Below are 13,012 nucleotides of genomic sequence, written 5' to 3'. Positions count from 1 at the left end.
TGTGTGTGTGTGTGTGTGTGGGTGTGGGTGTGTGTGTGTGTAAAATCTCAAACGAAATCTTAAACATTATTAAAATATTTTAAATATTAAAACAACATTAATATATACAAATTTTCCAAATAAAGAAATGTTTAAAGTTTTAATGGTAGTCATTACAAAATATTTTTAAATTTTTTATTCAGCATTGTAAAAATATGTATACTTATTATAATATTTATATAAATAATATTTATATAAAATGTATAAATATTTGTTATTAAAATATTTCAATAAAATAAATAAAAACATGTAAAAATAGTTTTGGTTAACTACTAATTCTAAAGCTAAACACAAACTATAGTTCCAGTACATATCCTCCTGAGCACTCATGCATAACAGCCACTTTTTTCAGAAATGTGTAAGTCTGACAAAAACTATATATACTTCAGAGCAAGCTGTTCTCAGGTGGATTTGTACCAAAACTACAACCCCTGGCAAAAAAAAATGATGGAATCGCCAACCTTGGAGAATATTCATTTAATTTTTGAATTTTGAAAAAAATCAGATAAGAGACATGACACAAAACTATAGTCATTAAGAATGGCAACTTTCTGGCTTTAAGAAACACTGAAAGAAAGCAATAATATAAATTGTGGTGGTCAGTAACAGTTTCATTTTTAAATCAGAGTAAAAAAATTATGGACTTACCCAATTCTGAGTAAAAAACACTACAACACATCACTTGTATTTTGTTGCACCACCTCTGGCTTTTATAACAGCTTGCAGTATCTGCTGCATGGACTTAACGAGTGACAAACAGAACTCGTCATCAATCTTTCTACAACAGTTGCTGTTGTCAGGTCCGCTTTGCAGGTTGGAGTCTTGTCATCCACCATTTTATTTCATTTCCACCACATATTTTATATTGGATTGAAATTACGGATTGTGTGCGGGCCATGATATTTGTCAGGACGTGGACTATGGCGGCGCAAATTACTGCGTGGATTGCTTTCCCGGAATGCAAGCGAACCAGACTGGACATGGCGTGAAGGTAAAGACATGTTTATTCTGACTATAAAAAGAACAAACAAAAGGCTCGCACAAGGCGGAGATACAAACTTGGCTAAGAAAACAAACTGGACAGATACTATGGACATAAAACAAAACTCGCTAACTGTGACATGAAAAAAGCAAAACTTACGTGGCATGGCATGAAGCATAAACTATGGTCTCAAGGGTAAACAAGAGTATCAGACGTAGCAAGTGTAGCAGAGGTAGTAGAGGTAATGTCGCCAGGCCGACTGCCTGGCAACTACAAGCTTAAATAATAAGGACATGATTAATGACGTGCGTGAGTCCAAATGTGAAACAGGTGAAACTAATGGTTGTCATGGTATCAAAGCAAGGGAGTGAAAACAGGAACTAAAAAGAGTCCAAAAACCAAACAGAACATAGCCAAACAAAAACATGATCAAAAGACATGATAGAGCCCCCCTTAAGGACAGATCCCAGATGTCCAAAAAAAAACAACGATCAAGAGTCATGGGAGGGTGGGAGGGGGACTTGGCGGTGGGTCGCCAGACCAAGTGTCCCCGAATCCACCGGGGCAGAGTCAGGTGGCGGCGACGCGTAGAACGCTGCTGCACCTGACGAGGTGGGCGACCCGGGAACGGCCACATCCGTGGCCGACGAGGAGGCAGGCGCATCGTCGTGGCAGGCGTGGAAGTTGCGCGCGTCCTCGTCGTGGCAGGCGTGAAGTCAGACGACGAGTCAGGCGTGGAAGCGGCAGCAGACGAGTCTGCGTGGGTGCGGCAGAAGACGAGTCTGGCGTGGGTGCGGCAGCCAGCGAAGCTTGGCGTGACGCGGCAGGCGGCGAAGCCTGGCGTGGTGCGGCAGGCCGTGGGTCTTGGCTTCTTGGGTCTTGGCTTCTTGGGTCTTGGCTGCTTGGGTCTTGGCTTGGTGCTTGGCTTGGTGCTTGGTGCTTGGCGGCTTGGTGCTTAGCAGCTTGGGTCATGGCGGCTTGGGTCATGGCGGCTTGGGTCTTGGCTTGGGTCTTGGCTTGGGTCTTGGCTTGGGTCTTGGCGGCTTAAAGCTGCGACTGGCGGCATTTGGCGTCGTGAAGCTGCGACTGGCGGCACTTGGCGTCGTGGAGCTGCGACTGGCGGCACTTGGCGTCATGTAGCTGCAACTGGCGGCACTTGGCGTCATGGAGCTGCAACTGGCGGCACTTGGCGTGGTGTAACCTGGCATGGTGGAGCTTGGCATGGTGGAGGTACTGAAGCTTGGCGTGGTGCAGGTACAGGAACTTGCCGTGGTGCAGGTACAGGAACTTGCCGCGTTGCAGGTACTGAAGCTTGACGTGGTGCAGGTACTGAAGCCCGCCGTGGTGCAGGTACTGAAACCCGCCGTGGTGCAGGTACTGGAACCCGCCGTGGTGCAGGTACTAAAGCTTGGCATGGTGCAGGTACAGGAACCTGCCGTGGTGCAGGTACTGGAACCCGCCGTGGTGCAGGAACTGTAACCCGCCGTGGTGCAGGTACTGTAACCCGCTGTGGTGCAGGTACTGGAACCCGCCATGGTGCAGGTACTGGAACCTGCCGTGGAGCTTGGCGTAGTGGAGCTTGGCGTGGAGCTAGCCTTGGCGCAGGTGCTAGCCTTGGCGCAGGTGCTAGCCTTGGAGCTTGGCGTCAAGCTAGCCGTGGTGCAGGTGCTAGCCTTGGAGCAGATGCTAGCCTTGGCTTTGGCGGAGGAGGCCTAGCTGGGGGTTGCGGCTTGGCAGGCCGAAAGTCCGGTGGTGGTGGCCGGGCCGGAGGTTCCAGCTTGTATGACGAAAAGCTGGTGGTGGTGGCCGGGCTGGGGTTTGCGGCTTGGCATGGCGAAAAACTGGTGGTGGTGGCCGGGCTGGAGGCTGTGGCTTGGCAGGCCAAAGAACCGGTAGTGGTGGCCGGGCTGGAGGTTTCTGCCTGACTGGGTGCAGCTGAGTCACCCCACAAGCACAGCTCGGAACCCTAGCCCCCCCCCCCCCCCCCCCTCAAAGAGCGGATACCAGACGCGCTCCCTGCGGTCTGGAATCGTTTTTAGGGGTGGGTGGAGGAAGGTCAAGAGGGGGGCAGAATCCTCTCCTCTAAATTATCCAAAATGTCTTTTTATTCTTACCCACCTGGGGTTGAGTGGGCGGAAAAAAAGAAAAATCTTGGGACGTGGGCGGGGCTGGAGTCCTGGGGGGCGGAGCATGAAATTGGGATGACCTGGATTGACAAGCTCTAATTTCTGTCCTGATAATGTTTTATCATGGTTTTAAAGTCTCTTGTTGGGGCGGGTGACAAAAAGAAAAAGAGTTCAGTAAAAAAAAATATTGGTCTATGACGTCATCCACTGGCGGCGGCGTGACGTCCTCCTGGGGAAGCCGTACAGGAAGCAGCCTGTTTCCGCCCGGAGGGGGAGGAGTTTGCAGGAACGGCGCGTCCTGTCCGCTCGGGGAAGCCTTTCCAGACGTCCTTCGACTTAGGCGGCGTTTCCGGGACTGCGGCGACGCGCCAACGTCCTCGGGCCACACAGAGCTGATCGGGATAAGTTTTCCGCTTGGACTCCACATCAAGCCTCGATCCTCCATGGCACCTAGCGCCTTCTACCTTCCTTCCTCCATCGTCCCCAAGTCGCTTGCGGCGGGAAAGCGGAATGCTGGCGACATTCTGTCAGGATGTGGACTATGGCTACGCAAATTACTGCATGGATTGCTTTCCCGGAGTGCACTGGACATGGCGTGAAGGTAAAGACATGTTTATTCTGACTATAAAAAGAACAAACAAAAGGCGCGCACAAGGCGGAGATACAAACTTGGCTAAGAAAACAAAACTGACACATGGACAGATACTATGGACATAAACCAAAACTCGCTAAATGTGACATGAAAAAACTAAACTTACTTGGCATGGCATAAAGCATAAACTATGGTCTCAAGGGTAAACAAGAGTATCAGACGTAGCAAGGGTAGCAGAGGTAGTAGAGGTAATGTCGCCAGGCCGACTGCCTGGCAACTACAAGCTTAAATAATAAGGACATGATTAATGACAGGTGCGTGAGTCCAAATGTGAAACAGGTGAAACTAATGGTTGTCATGGTAACAAAGCAAGGGAGTGAAAACCGGAACTAAAAAGAGTCCAAAAACCAAACAGAACATAGCCAAACAAAAATATGATCAAAAGACATGACAATATTGACCTTATATCTATCTTCAAGGAAGGTTTTTACACTTTTTGCTCTATGACAAGATGCATTATCATCTTGAAAAATGATGTCCTCATCACCAAACAGCCTTTCCATTGATGGAATAAAAAATGTGTCCAAAATGTCAATCTTCTTGATGATGTAGTGACAGCCATTATTACCCGGTATCATCAATGACTGTGGAAAAGTGCATGTTTTTTTTCAGGCAGTCGTCTTCATAAATCTCATTGGAACTGCACCAAACAGAAGTCCCAGCATCATCACCTTGCCCAATGCAGATTCCAGATTTATTACTAAATGTGACTTCCATCCAGTCATCCATAGTCCATCATTGCTGTTTCTTAGCCCATTGGAACCTTGTTTTTTTGTTCTTTAAGTGTTAATATGGAGGTTAATTTGTGTCTTCGATACCAAAGCTTTTTTTTGACACTGCATGCAGACCAGGCATGAACAGAGTGGGGCAGAGTTTTACAGAACAGTAATATTATATCGAATATGTGGATGTTTTTTACCTTTTGCGTGTTTGTTGGATCTTTGTTGCTCTTGCTTGATTATAAAAGATGTCGACCAAGGAGGTGGTCTGGGTAGTAGAGGAGCAACGGTCATACATTCCCAATATTTAGTTTTATATTATTCATAGTTGATATTGTAAATCCCACATTCTGTACTTTCATGTACATTCGGAGTGTCTTGGTAAGCAAAACACAAACAATTGACATTAATTTTTTACACCGAATTTTTAAACACTACATTTTTTTACACTGAATTTTTAAACGCTGATTTTTTTTTTTACACTGAATTTTCAAACGCTGATTTTTTTACACTGAATTTTTAAATTGACGCATTTTGCTAAAACATTTTATTCAAAAAAATTGTTTGCATAATTTGTTGTAAAAAAAAAAAAGAAAAACCGGTTCTCAAAATTCAAACACAGAAAATTCAGTTCCATAAATTCAGTGTCAAAAAAACGCTTTCGTAAAAATGACGCAAATTAACCTCTATAGTTAATAACGGCTTTCGTTTAGCTTTTCTGTATTGAAATCCCGTTTCTTTTTGGTGCTTTCTTACAGTTTGGTCACAGATGGCATTTTCACTTTTCAAGACATATTACTTGACTTTTCTGTCTTGACGCTTTGATGTTTTCCTTGGTCTACCAGTATGATTGCCTTTTACAACCTTCTCTAGTTGTTTGTACTGGGTCCAAATTTTACAACATCTTTTGCAACATTGCGTGACGCGTTACCTTCTTGATGAAGTTTTGATAATCAAATAAACCTTTGTGGCATTTGCCATGATTCATGTCAATTCACCTGGTGCAACAGCTCTCAATGGTTTGAACACTCATTTTTTTAAAGGCAGTCAGATGAACAGATTTAATCGGATTCAAGTGTTAGCTAAATTTACAGGCTGATTCCATAATTATTTGACTCCAGAATTAAATGATTCCAGATTGTTTTCATTCTGCTTGATCTAAGAACGGAACTGTTACGGACTACCACAATTTATTTTTCTATTTTTATTTGACTGTTTCTTAAAGCCAGAAAGTTGCCATTTGAAGTGACTACAGTTGTGTGTCGTGTATGTTATCAATGAAAACAAACTGAATGAAAATCCGCCAAGTCTGGCGATTCCATAATTTGTTCCTGGGTTGTATAATTTTTGGTTTAGCTCTAGCAATTAGCCAAAACTAGTACAAATATTTATTTTACATGTTTTTATTCCAATATTTAAATATTCTGCTTCAAATTCATGCGTATTATCTCAGTTTACGATTTAATTTTTTGTATAAATGCCCTGAATTTAGTTCAATTGAAAGTGCTAACTATTGTGTTTAGCTTTAGCAAAACTAAGACATATATTTACTTTTGTTGTGTATCCAGCTGATTTACATGTCTTTTTTTCCAGTATCTACAAAACCCAAAACCAGTGAAGTTGGCACGTCGTGTAAATCATAAATAAAAACAGAATACAATGATTTGCAAATCCTTTTCAACCTATTTGAACAGACTGAAAAGACAAGATATTTCATGTTTGAACTGGAAAACGTTGTTATTTTTTGCAAATTTGAAATTTGATGCCTGCAACATGTTTCAAAAAAGCTGGCACAAGTTTCAAAAAAGACTGAGAAAGTAGAGGAATGATCATCAAACACTTATTTGGAACATCACACAGGTGAACAGGCTAATTGGGAACAGGTGGGTGCCATGATTGGGTATAAAAGCAGCTTCCATGAAATGCTCAGTCATTCACAAACAAGGATGGGGCGAGGGTCACCACTTTGTCAACAAATGCCTGAGCAAATTGTCGAACAGTTTAAGAACAACATTTTACAACGAGCTATTGCAAGGAAATTAGGGATTTTGCCATCTACGGTCCGTAATATAATCAAAAGGTTCAGAGAATCTGGAGAAATCACTGCCTGTGACCTTCGATCCCTCAGGCGGTACTGCATCAAAAAAACGGCATCCGTGTGTAAAGGATATCACCACACGGGCTCAGCAACACTTCAGAAAACCACTGTCAGTAACTACAGTTCCTTGCTGCATATGTAAGTGCAAGTTAAAACTCTACTATGCAAAACCAAAGCCATTTATCAACAACACCCAAAAACGCCGCCGGCTTTGCTTGGCCCGAGCTCATCTAAGATGGACTGATGCAAAGTGGAAAAGTGTTCTGTGGTCTGACGAGTCCACATGTCAAATTGTTTTTGGAAATTGTGGACGTTGTGTCCTCCGGAACAAAGAGGAAAAGAACCATCCGGATTGTTATAGGCGCAAAGTTCAAAAGTCAGCATCTGTGATGGTATGGGGGTGTATTAGTGCCCAAGACATGGGTAACTTACACATCTGTGAAGGCACCATTAATGCTGAAAGGTACATACAGGTTTTGGAACAAAATATGTTGCCATCCAAGCAACGTTACCATGGACGCTCCTGCTTATTTCAGCAAGACAATGCCAAGCCACGTGTTACAACAGCGTGGCTTCATAGTAAAAGAGTGCGGGTACTAGACTGGCCTGCCTGTAGTCCAGACCTGTCTCCCACTGAAAATGTATGGCGCAATATGAAGCCTAAAATACCACAATGGAGACACCGGGGCTGTTGAACAACTTAAGCTGTACATCAAGCAAGAATGGGGAAGAATTCCACCTGAATAGTTTCAAAACTTTGTCTCCTCAGTTCCCAAACATTTACTGAGTGTTGTTAAAAGGAAAGGCCATGTAACACAGTGGTAAAAATGCCCCTGTGCCAACTTTTTGCTGCCATTCAATTCTATGTTAATGATTATTTGCACACAAAAAAAATGTTTCTCAGTTCGAACATTAAATATCTTGTGTTTGCAGTCGATTCAATTGAATATAAGTTGAAAAGGATTTGCAAATCATTATATTCTGTTTTTATTTACGAATTACACAACATGCCAACTTCACTGGTTTTGGGTTTTGTAAATACTCAGTCAAATAAATGCATGTTTTTAAACTATTGGTTTTTGTAATTGCCCTAAATTTAGTTAAATTGAATGATAACTAAAATGCTAGTATCTTGCTCGCTGAATTTGTGACAAACTCTAAACAACCCTCCAAAAATGTCTGAAAAGTCTATACAAGTATAGTGATACAAAATGTAAAAATGGACTACTTTTACAAATGTTTTGAAGGGTTTTAAATGCAAATATTAAATAGTTGTGTTCCTTCATGGCCATGGTTACGTATGATAGCTCTCTAGCTTATGATTTTTTTCCCCTAACAATATTTGGGATATGCAAATGTGAAACAACTGCAGGGGAGGACGTGTATGGTGGATAAGTGCGTGTGATGACTTAATACTAGTGTTACCAAAAAAAAAGTCGGAATAAAAGCGGCAGGCAAATGAGACTGCAGGCCCGCGAGGGCCATTAAGTACGCGACAATGCGGCTAAGCGGCGAGACGACAAAGTGCTCCCGCTGACAGCTAGCGTGGTCGGGGAGAAACTGTTGTGACACCCCCGCATCCAAAAAAAAATGTCTCCCACTCAGCCATCTGTTATTAGCATTTCAAGCATGCTAAAATGTGCCTGAGGTGAAGCCTGTAAAAGAAAAAGAGCTTTAAAACAAAGTCTGCGCTCTAAATTTAGATAGCGAGCGTCGCCCGGGTAATATAAAAACAGGTATGTCCAATTAGTTTTATTTTCCTGTCGTAAAAACACTACTCTTGGACAAATTTACTTCTAAGGTGTCAGTTTTTCACAAAGTCTCTTTTGCATTTATGTGTGGTTTTATCATTTAAAAAAACACAATTTGTTAAATAAAATAAAAATGTTTTTTAATAAAAACATAAAAAATAGACAAATTTAGTACTAAAATACATTTTTTCACCAAGTCTCTCTTACATGTATGTGTGATTTTATAATAAAAAAACACAATTTGTGAAATGAATAAAAATAATTTTTAATGGAAAGATTTAGTACTAAAATGTGTCTTTTAAATGTATATGTGATTTTTATTGAAAACACGAATTTCTGAATAAACAAATGGGATTTTTTTTTTTTTAAATAAAAACATTACAAGTGGACAGATTTAGTACTTTAGTACTAGATTTAGCACCCCCGCGATGGATGGAAGTGGACAGATTTAGAACTAAAATGCCATCTTTTTTACCAAGTCTCTTTTGCATTTATGCGTGATTTCCTTTATAAAAACACAAATTGTTACATAAATGGTATTTTTTTAATTAAAACATTACAAGTAGGACATATTTAGTACTAAAATGCCATCTTTTTCACCAAGTTTCATTTACATTGTGTGATTTTTATTTAGGAAAACACTAATTTCTGAATAAACAAATATATATATACACACATACATATACACGTGTGTGTGTGTGTGTATATATACATATATTGTGTATATATATTGCATGTGTGTATATATATACATATATTTCGTCAACATGTATACATATGTATGTGTACTGTATATATATGTGCGTGTATATATGTGTATGTATTTATATATGTATGTGTATGTATACTGTATGTGTATATATTAGGGGTGTGGGAAAAAATCAATTCGAATTCCAATCGCGATTCTCACGTTGTGCGATTCAGAATCGATTCTCTTTTTTTTTTTTTATCGATTTTTTTTATTTATTTATTTATTTATTTATTTATTTATTTATTTTTTTTAATTAATCAATCCAACAAAACAATACACAGGAATACCATAACAATGCAATCCAATTCCAAAACCAAACCCGACACAGCTACACTCAGAACTGCAATAAACAGAGCAATTGAGAGGAGACACAAACACGACACAGAACAAACCAAAAGTAGTGAAACAAAAATGAATATTATCAACAACAGTATCAATATTAGTTACAATTTCAACATAGCAGTGATCAAAAATCCCTCATTGACATTATCATTAGACATTTATAAAAATACAAATAAATGTGTCACAGTGGCTTACACTTGCATCGCATTTCATAAGCTTGACAACACACTGTGTCCAATATTTTCACAAAGATAAAATAAGTCATATTTTTGGTTCATTTAATAGTTAAAACAAATTTACATTATTGCAATCAGTTGATAAAATATTGTCCTTTACAATTATAAAAGCTTTTTACAAAAATCTACTACTCTGCTTGCATGTCAGCAGACTGGGGTAGATCCTGCTGAAATCCTATGTATTGAATGAATAGAGAATCGTTTTGAATCAGGAAAATATCGTTTTTGAATCGAGAATAGTGTTGAATTGAAAAAAATCGTTTTAGAATCGAATCGTGACCCCAAGAATCGATATTGAATCGAATCGTGGGACACCCAAAGATTCGCAGCCCTATTATTTATTTACCAAATTTGTAAACAATGGCTTTATCCTTTTAACATTGGGAACACTATAATAATTCTGCCCACATTAATCAACATTAAACTGCCTCAAGTTGTTGCTTAGATTAAATAAAATGACAAAACTTTTCTTCTACATATAAAAAGTGCAACATTAAATAGTTTCAAGTCAACTCCTCATCCTTAATTTATTACAGCATTTGGGAAGCCTGTAGTTGATGTTTATTATGTAAATGTTATATTTTTTATCAACATGTGATAGCAGGGACCCTGCCATTCAAAACTAGGCTGCTGCATTTCTAATGATTAATGTAATTATAGCTGAAAAAAATAGTGCAATAGGAGAGACTATTCATCCCTGAACACCATGGAGTTCATGTAGGCTTAATGATGCAGTTACATTATTATATCAACTATCAGAGACAGAAACTCTTCATTTAACATTATGTCCTTTTTTGCTGCTTCAACACAGCTCAATCAACACAGAAAAAGGTAAAGTGAAATAACAGACAGACAGGGCTTTGCTGTCTGTAACGCACACACACACACCGCAAAATGAGCTAACATTATGGTAAAAGCAAATTAGCCTTCACCTCAAGCCAGGACTGCGAGCGAGCTGAGCTGCCTTTTATATTTCTAGAAGGTCAACGGGCTCATACTGATGTTACTAGTAGTTGACTGGGAGGTGTTTATTATAATTTGGGGAGAGTCCGCTGCCTGATGCTTACCTGCTAAACGCTAAGCACTGACTACATGCGCTCTGAATACGCACTGCTGATTGGCTGTTACCGTTCTGAATACGCACTGCTGATTGGCTGTTACCGCTCTGTTTGTAACCAATCAGATGGTTGTGTGGGTGGGACAATGCTGGGTGCTGTGTAGAGTCCTGACAGAGACAGAGGCAGAAGGAAGCGGAGGCGGCTACTTAATATGTTCGTGTGGAAACCCGTTCGGTACACCTCCGAACCGAACCGAAACACCTATACCGAAACGGTTCAATACAAATACACGTACCGTTACACCTCTAATATATATACAACATTACAAATGGACAGATTTAGTACTAAAATCCCATCTTGTTCACCAAGTGTCTTTTACATTTATGTGTGATTTTTAATGAAAACACTCATTTGAATAAAATGAATAGATTTTTTGTTTTGTTTTGTTTTAATAAAAACACTACAAAAGGACAGAATTAGTACTAAAATGCCATCTTTTTCACCGAGTCTATTTTACATTTATGTGTGATTTTAATGGAGAAAGTGTGTACTTGTGTGTTTTTTGGTATCGTTTTGCCATCTTACATCAATATGTCGAGGTTCACGGCTAATGTAGCCACTCAGATGCTACTCTAATAAGACGCAAATCAACAAAATCGTGTAGAATTGGTTTTCTTAAAATTGTTGTTCAATAAAACATTGGACTTTGGAAATACTTGTGCAATAGGATAGTTTTTGGTGTCATGTTCTTTTACCAATCTTGCTCATATTTTATACACACGTGCTTGACGGTCCCCTAAAGGTTTGTACCAAAATGTGGCCGTGGTTCGGCTATAAACGTCCTAAAGTTACAGTTCACCTGTTTGAGTAGAAGAATGGCATTGGTCATTTTGAAGTACAGTGTGGACAAAACATGGTGTACTGTAACATGTAGATATGTGTTTTTACTAACCGTTACAGCTCGACATGACCCAAAGAATAACAACTGTGTGTGTCCCAGGAGTGCGCCAGGTGGAGGATGACTGGTAAAACCCAGACCAGCAACGTGACCAACAAGAATGACCCGCGCTCGCTCAACTCCAGAGTCTTCATCGGCAACCTCAACACGGCCATCGTCAAGAAGACCGACATCGAGGTCATCTTCGCCAAGTACGGAAAGATCGTGGGCTGCTCCGTGCACAAGGGCTACGCCTTCGTACAGTACCTGGCTGAGAGGAACGCCCGGGCGGCCGTGGCCGGCGAGAACACCCGCGTCATCGCCGGACAACCTTTGGGTGAGTCACCGTGGTCTTCTTCTTCTTGGCTGAGGTCTTTGTCTGCTGTTTGGTGAAGCACTGATGGTCATTTTTGATTGCTTTGTGCTACTTTCTTCTTGCAAAAATATTGCTCCTTATGTAACGGGAGCCCGAGCTGCACTAGCCAATGAGCTAATCAATGGGCTCATTGTCTAGCAGAGCTTTTAAGGCGTCAGGAAGGGAGGTTACATACTGTATGCTGCGTGCTGTACATGCTACATTAAACATGTTTTATATGTCGTCTTACATGCTATATCAGTGGTTCTTAACCTTGTTGGAGGTACCGAACCCCACCGGTTTCATATGCGCATTCACCAAACCCTTCTTTAGTGAAAAATAAAATGTTGTTTTTTTTTCAAATTCACGACAAAGTTATATGTTTTTGGTAACACTTCTGTATGGGAAACATATTCTAAGTAACAAATACTTAATTTAGAGTTTTTTGGACACCAGGGGAACATATTCTAAGTAACAAAGACTTAATTTAGAGTTTTTTGGACACTAGGGGAACATATTCTAAGTAACAAAGACTTAAAGGCCTACTGAAACCCACTACTACCGACCACGCAGTCTGATAGTTTATATATCAATGATGAAATCTTAACATTGCAACACATGCCAATACGGCCAGGTTAACTTATAAAGTGCAATTTTAAATTTCCCGGGAAACTTCCGCTTGAAAACGTCTAGGTATGATGACGTTTGCGCGTGACGTCAATGGTTGAAGCGGAAGTATTCAGAAACATCGTATCCCAATACAAACAGCTCTGTTTTCATCGCAAAATTCTACAGTATTCTAGACATCTGTGTTGGTGAATCTTTTGCAATTTGTTTAATGAACAATGGAGACTGCAAAGAAGAAAGCTGTAGGTGGGATCGGTGTATTAGCAGCTGGCTGCAGCAACACAACCAGGAGGACTTTGAGTTGGATAGCAGACGCGCTATCCGACGCTAGCCGCCGAC

General features: G+C 40.5%; 1 protein-coding gene across 3 annotated transcripts in view; it reads left to right on the top strand.

Annotated features, from left to right (window-relative positions):
• The window catches only part of LOC133629912 (RNA-binding Raly-like protein), a 201,622-nt gene that overhangs the window by 74,521 nt on the left and 114,089 nt on the right, over window positions 1-13,012 (top strand). For all 3 annotated transcript variants that reach the window (XM_062021028.1, XM_062021030.1, XM_062021029.1), the window contains exon 2: window positions 11,755-12,028. In XM_062021028.1, coding sequence (XP_061877012.1) covers window positions 11,773-12,028 — 256 coding nt within the window. In that variant the 5' untranslated portion in view covers window positions 11,755-11,772. The remainder of the gene's footprint in view (window positions 1-11,754; window positions 12,029-13,012) is intronic.

This window comes from Entelurus aequoreus, linkage group LG15 (genome assembly GCF_033978785.1).
Source record: "Entelurus aequoreus isolate RoL-2023_Sb linkage group LG15, RoL_Eaeq_v1.1, whole genome shotgun sequence".
Lineage (NCBI taxonomy): Eukaryota > Metazoa > Chordata > Actinopteri > Syngnathiformes > Syngnathidae > Entelurus > Entelurus aequoreus.
This window is presented reverse-complemented; position numbering and strand designations above follow the sequence as displayed.